This window comes from Halyomorpha halys, unplaced genomic scaffold, assembly GCF_000696795.3.
Source record: "Halyomorpha halys isolate HHAL.00 unplaced genomic scaffold, Hhal_1.1 Scaffold645.1, whole genome shotgun sequence".
Lineage (NCBI taxonomy): Eukaryota > Metazoa > Arthropoda > Insecta > Hemiptera > Pentatomidae > Halyomorpha > Halyomorpha halys.
Genome location: NW_027110730.1, coordinates 213,358 through 220,181, shown reverse-complemented (window position 1 = coordinate 220,181; position 6,824 = coordinate 213,358). Strand labels below are relative to the sequence as shown.

Below are 6,824 nucleotides of genomic sequence, written 5' to 3'. Positions count from 1 at the left end.
TTTCAGTTAAAGAATGTTTTTGTTTTTTGAATTGCATTTTGGAAAAAATTAGAATGAACGGATAATAATTTACTAATTTAGTCAAAAGATGAAAGGAAAAAAACAGACAATAATTTATTAATTTACTCAAAAGATGAAAGCAAAAAACAACTTAACAGATCATCAGATTAAAACATGTACATAGCCCTACTTACAACATCTCAACACAACCTCTTTGCAATTCACATACAAGTTATTATAGATAAGTGGAATATGGTATGGGTGCAGTAAAAAAAAACTCAGGGCTGCATTAGGGCTAAAAAAGATACAAACACATAAGTAAAAAAAAAATATAGAAAATTACAAGGGTATACAATGAAACATAAAAATTAAATAAGAAAAATAAAAGGTTATATACAATAAATGAAAACCGAAATAGTAACAGATAAAAAGAAGAAATATAAAAGAAATTACAACTAAGAGATAAAAAAGGGGGTTAAGAATAAAATCAAGAAGAAAAAAAAGGAAGAAAATGAACGAGACAGATTTCATACCTGTTTTGACAAGCCAAAGTCAGGGTGAACCGTTTGTATTGGGAGGAGGGTGATGGCAGTTAAGTATGTTAGATTTGAAAATAATTTTAAAGTAAACAGTTTAGAAAATAAAGAAAATATTAAAATTAAGTAAACAATAAATGATAATATACTTAATAGAGGGGAGAAGAAATATTTAATAAAAAAAAAAAAAGATAGAAAATAAAGAAGAAGTCAAGTTAAAATAATGGGATACAATTAACATAAATAATAAAGAAAGACAATATATTAAATCAAAGTTTTTTTTTTTACCACACCCAGACCATATTCCACTTATTTATAATTCACAGTCAATCAGCAATCTTCCAGTATGACACAAATTATTATAAATATTATTTTTAAGTAATGGCAACTACCCTTCTGTTATTCAACATTTCTTATTAAAAAAACCAATATATGATAACCCACTAATGTATCCAAGGTTCATCTCCATCTTCACAAATAGAAATTCTGCAATTTATACAATATATTAAGACATACTTATCATTTATATTTTTTTACTTTCAAAATAATACAATAAGTTAACTAATATTAAATACCTTAAAATTTTACACGATTACTCCTTTTTTAAGAGACAAAAAAAAAAAAGAATATTATTTTGAATAAGTAAATATGATGAAGGTTAACTAAAGGATAGTACTCGTCAATTTTTTTAAATGCCTTTAATTAATTCATAAATTTATGATGAAACCATTGAGTCACTTGAAAAGAGGAGAACGTACAATATAAACAACATATTATATTTTTTTATTTTTTACAAAATAAATGATATCATAAATACTAGTGTTTTATCTAAAACCTAAAGTGAAGGAGAATGTGAATTTTGCAATTAGAGCATTAAAATAAAAGAACAGATACAACTCACTCACTTACTGATCACCGTTTCTCAACTGCAGTTCCCACAAACACTAGATAGAAGACTCTAGTGGTTTAAAAAAAAAAAACTTCTAAAACAAAGAGCCAAAGGTGATTATAACTATATCTTATGAGGATATATTAGTTTTAACTAATAAGAGATAATGAAAAACAGAAGTCTAATGGCCATTAATTTTATTTAAAATTAAAACTCCTACATATAAGATCAAAGAAAGATGAATTTTATTATTGTATTATAAAAATTGTCTATTGACTATGAACTATTGAGCCTATTCAAAGATGAAACGAAGACATATTTTTATTAATTGATCCAAAATGACAATATATCAGTGGGCTAGGGTTGTTCGATTAGATTGATTGATTATTTATATTTTTCATCAACTAAGGCAATATTTAATATGAAAGAGAAAAGAAAATGTTAATGTTAGCAAACTACTCAATGAAACCAACTTTACAAATGGTACTATCTCATGTTAATGTTAGCATACCACTCAATGAAACCAACTTCACAAACCCCGCTATCTCATATTAATGTTAACAAACTAATCAATGAAACCAACTTCACAAACGCCACTATCTCATATTAATGTTAGCAAACTACTCAATGAAACCAACTTTACAAACGGCACTATCTCATTTTAATCTTGAATATGCAATTTAATCTTAAATAAACTTGAATATGCACTAACAATGTAAACTACTTAAAGCATATCAATTCCTATTGATATTTAAAACCAGCAAACTTTTAAAAAATATAAACATTAGGTTTAACACTGTTTGTTGACTAAATTAAATTGGGAATTTCAAGAAGAAAAACTACTAAGCAACAGGTAAAAGACAATTTTTTCATAATTTTCTAGACAAATGTAAATTTATAAGAGAATATTTTGTCATGTGTGAGAGAAACTAAGCCTCAACCAATTTTAATATATTAAATTTAATAAAAATAATGCATCAGTTTAAAGTATTTATGTAGGATTTAGTTATGTAGCAAAATTAAGCCAAATATACATAGTAACTTCTCAGAATACAATAAAAGACAAAAAAAAAATCTAAAAACCTTTTTATAATACACCTGGATGAATATTCATATATGACCTATATTTTAAAACTTTAACAAAGTTATCTTGTAACTCACAAATGAAAATGGTAATTTTGTTGTTGCTACCATTACTAGAAAATGTAGCAACAGATGTTACATTTTACCCTTTTAGGAGTGAATAATTGTCATAGTTTTTCAATCTATATTTCAAAAATATTTCCTTATGCCATAAATCAAACAATATATGAAGAGCATGTTATTTGAGATTCCTCAACGTGCACTTCCAATGTGAACTTATATAAACACCAGGAACCGAAACAGCTATGTATTCATATCATATGAATAGATTCAAAAAATCCGTTCCTAAAAGATAAAAAAGTGAAAAAATAAATAAATGCCTGTTTTAAGTTGCAGATTGCATTTAATTTTATTAATATGTATATAAAAATGTTTCGACAATAATAACAATAAACTTATTCACTGGTTGTTATGGTGGCAATATTTGTTACGGTGATACAATATTAGATAGCTCAAGAATAAATAGTAATCTTGATCCAATTAAAGTATAGGACAGCCATCCAATATTTTTATACTTAAAATACTAAAATATTTTAGTTAACTTTCCTGTTAAATTCTTATTATGAGTCATACATTTTTTTTTTTTCTACAAAACAAACTAAATTAAAATAGTTTAATTTCTATTTAGTAAAAGGTAAAATATAAATATACCTAAAAGATATGTATATAAAAAAAAAGACCTAGGACGACCAAGAGAAATTAGTATTCAATGAGCCAATCCCATTTGGCCAACAGTTTAAATCAAATAAAGATTTCCTTATTTTTTTCTTTTATTTTTCACAAAACCTGATAATTAAAAGTTGGGATTAATTATGTTAAAAAAAAATAATTAATTCATAAAAAAAATTTTATCTGAACTAATTAAAAGTTTTCTTTTTTAAACAATAGAATAGGAAATAACGGTTTAATTCAGTCCCTGATTCTAAAAATAACTTCTTTAATTTTAAAAAATATATGACTAATAGAATATATTTCAAAATTAATATTATTTTTAAAAAAATTATTGATTATTAAAATGATTACATACAAGCAGGGATAATACATGTTTGAAACATTTCAACTGGGATAATACATGTTTGAAACATATCAGTGGGGATAATGCATATTTGAAACATATTAGTGGGGATAATACTTGTTTAGAACATATCAGCGGAGATAATACATGTTTGAAACATATTAGGGGAATAAGATAATACATGTTTGAAACATATCATCGGATATAATACATGTCTGAAAAATATCAGCGTAGAAAATACACATTTGAAACAAATCAGCGGGGATAATACAAATAATAATGTTACATGATAATTATATGATATAAAGATAACTAGTTTTCTTAATAAAGTCAAAAGTCAATAATCCATAATTTGATAATCTACAATAATTAGTAACCACCGAGGAAAATGTAAATGGAAAAATACTTTTTTATAAGTAGAAGGAGAAACGGTGAGAGCAAAATGCACTGAAACAGCTGATAATGAACATAAACAGCTCAAGATGAACCCTGGATCGGGATATTTTAGTAACCTATTTTATCTCCTTCATTATTTAGGCGAAAACAATGACTTGCACACTTTTTTTTTCACGCTATTCAACGACAGATTAAAAGAAAGTGTTTGTGAACATAAAAAACAAAACAAGGAACTAATTATTTTGAAAAACTTATTTAAACAATCTATTGCTTGTTCTTATTATGTTGAGGTTTTGATTATATATTTTTCGTGAAATATTGTGTTTTTACCGTTACTATAACCTTTAATTTAAATGTGGGTTATCTGCAAATTTCACTTATCAGTGGCAATTCCACAGAAAATTTGGAGTTGATTGTATTAAAAAAAATAGTTAATCCATTTTAATAAACCTTCGGCTTAAGGAAATATAATAAAAAATATATATACAACCATGTAAAAATTAATGATTGAAAACTTATACAATCTTAATAATTAACAGATTAAGGAAATATTAAATTAACAAACCTCAATTAATTATTAATATTTGCCTATAAAAGAAAAACAAATGAATAAATGTTTAATAGTGTTACAATCATACAAAATGAAGCCAGGCCATTTTCTGAAATGGACCATCTTACCTTACGGTACTCACTGAATCTAACTTCAAGAGCTACTCTCGCATAATGATAATATTACAAATAAATTATATATTAATAACAAAAACCTAAGATGGTTAATGAGGACTCAATCCTCATTACTTTTCAAGTTATAATTTTTTAATTGTTATTTAAAGTTCTATCTCTAAGAGAATAAGGAACATTATCACTTTTTCTTACATATAAAAGTTTGACTAATTAAATCCCTTATTGTTATTGTTAATATTAATATTATAAACATTGTATAACAAAAAACTCAACTTGGACTATGATACACATTTTATACACGTTACGTATATACAATACATATACACGTTATGTATGTACAAATATGGTACATTATTTTACAATGGAAAGCATTTCTCAAATTTTTAAGCCCATCAATCCAATATAACATTAGCATAGTATATTATGAATATTATATTGCACATTTGACCATTATTTAATAAAAAATTATTTGCAAGTGAACACAGTGAACATAGATTATATATTACCTACGCAACATATATTTTACAATACCTATTCAACATATACTACCTAGTGAACAATAGCAGAAATTGGTTAAACAAAATATTTCATGTTAAATTAATCTAGTGAAATTGATTAACTTAATAATCATTATATTTAATTTAAATTCCTTAACAAGTTTAAGGAAAATAGTCTATCTACCTAGGTGCATCAGTCGTTAATTCTTTTACACTAGAGTAAAGTACAATTAAATACATTTTCTGTATTAAAAAACAAACTAAAAATTATCAAACTGATTCAAATTCTACCAAAAACAGGCTCAGAAAAGAAAACTTTCTTTGAAATGGTAACTTAGTTAGCCTATTTAATGCAAGTAAAAAACAATAATTCACAAAATCTTCATTTTGTTCCCTAAAAATAAATAATAACTGAAAAAAAAATTAAAATTATATACAAAGGATTTGATTCATATAGAAAATATAAGATAAAAGCTTAAGAATTAAAAACTAACTCCATCTCACTATATACAATTCCTTTACTATTATAATAAAGTCCACAGGGGTCATTCTGTGCCCTGGTTAACCCATTTATAAGGATTTTTAGCCAGCTGAGTGTGGTCGAACTCGCAAGTGCCTTTTGTACAGTTGATCCCAAACTTACAAGGCTGGAAAAAAGAAAAAAAAATGAAGGTGTCAATATTTTCAAACAAATATTTCTTGGATATTGAAAGATCCCAAAATAAGCCTAAAGTCACTCAAATATCATTCCACAACGAACCAGTCAGTGTTTTAGTCTAGGTGATAGTTTGACAGCTTTGACTGTTTTAGTCTAGGTGATAGTTTGACAGCTTTGACTACTAAACAGTTTGATCCCTATGAATATTAATAGTTTGGTAGCTCTATAGATATTTTGATAATCCTACCAAGAGTTTTATAGCTATGACTATAGGCAGTTTGGTAGCTCCTAGGCAGTTTGGTAGCTAACATATGCTTAATAATTTATCTATTATGGTTGTAAGAATTGCGTATTACCATGTTTTGTTTTGGCTACAGAAGTATCAATATACCAGTTTTACATAAGCTTAGGCCGGGTCAGTTGCCCCTTATCTCTCTACCTGGTCAGTAATTGCCAGCAGGTTGGCCAACCCTGATACTCGTCTTTCCACGGCGGGCAGACTATTTCGGCTCATCCTCCAAGTGGACAAGGCAGCCGGACGTACATCGATCTACTTCTACCAGAACATCCACTCAGGACAACAACCACAACCGAGGCCCCATCAATCACCGGTGATATAAGACTTTTTTTCTCTCTTTCGTTCAATTCATTTAATTTTGTAATAGTTTTAAGCTTTCTTTTTTTTCTCTTTTGTTTAATTCATTTAATTTTGTAATAGTTTTAAGATTTATTTTTTCTAGTTTGTATATTCTTATATATTTTGTGTTCCTTTTACTATGTTCACTTATTTAAAAATACAAAATTTGACTATTCTTTTCATTTCACGGTTGGGCTAGTAAAGGTTCATTTTGTACCCCTACCCGCCGTAACACTATGACTATAGGCAGTTTGGTAGCTCCTAGACAGTATGATAACTATGACTATAGGCAGTTTGGTAGCTCCTAGACAGTTTGATAACTATGATTATAGGCAGTTTGGTAGCTCCTAGACAACTTGATAACTATGA

At 26.9% G+C, this 6,824-nt stretch overlaps 1 protein-coding gene across 5 annotated transcripts in view; it reads right to left on the bottom strand.

Annotated features, from left to right (window-relative positions):
* Window positions 1-2,891: 2,891 nt before the first annotated feature.
* The window catches only part of Nab2 (Nuclear polyadenosine RNA-binding 2), a 70,652-nt gene continuing 66,719 nt past the window's right edge, over window positions 2,892-6,824 (bottom strand). For all 5 annotated transcript variants that reach the window (XM_014427448.2, XM_014427446.2, XM_014427449.2 and 2 more), the window contains one exon: window positions 2,892-5,807. In XM_014427448.2, the coding sequence (XP_014282934.1) occupies window positions 5,706-5,807 (102 nt within the window). In that variant the 3' untranslated portion in view covers window positions 2,892-5,705. The remainder of the gene's footprint in view (window positions 5,808-6,824) is intronic.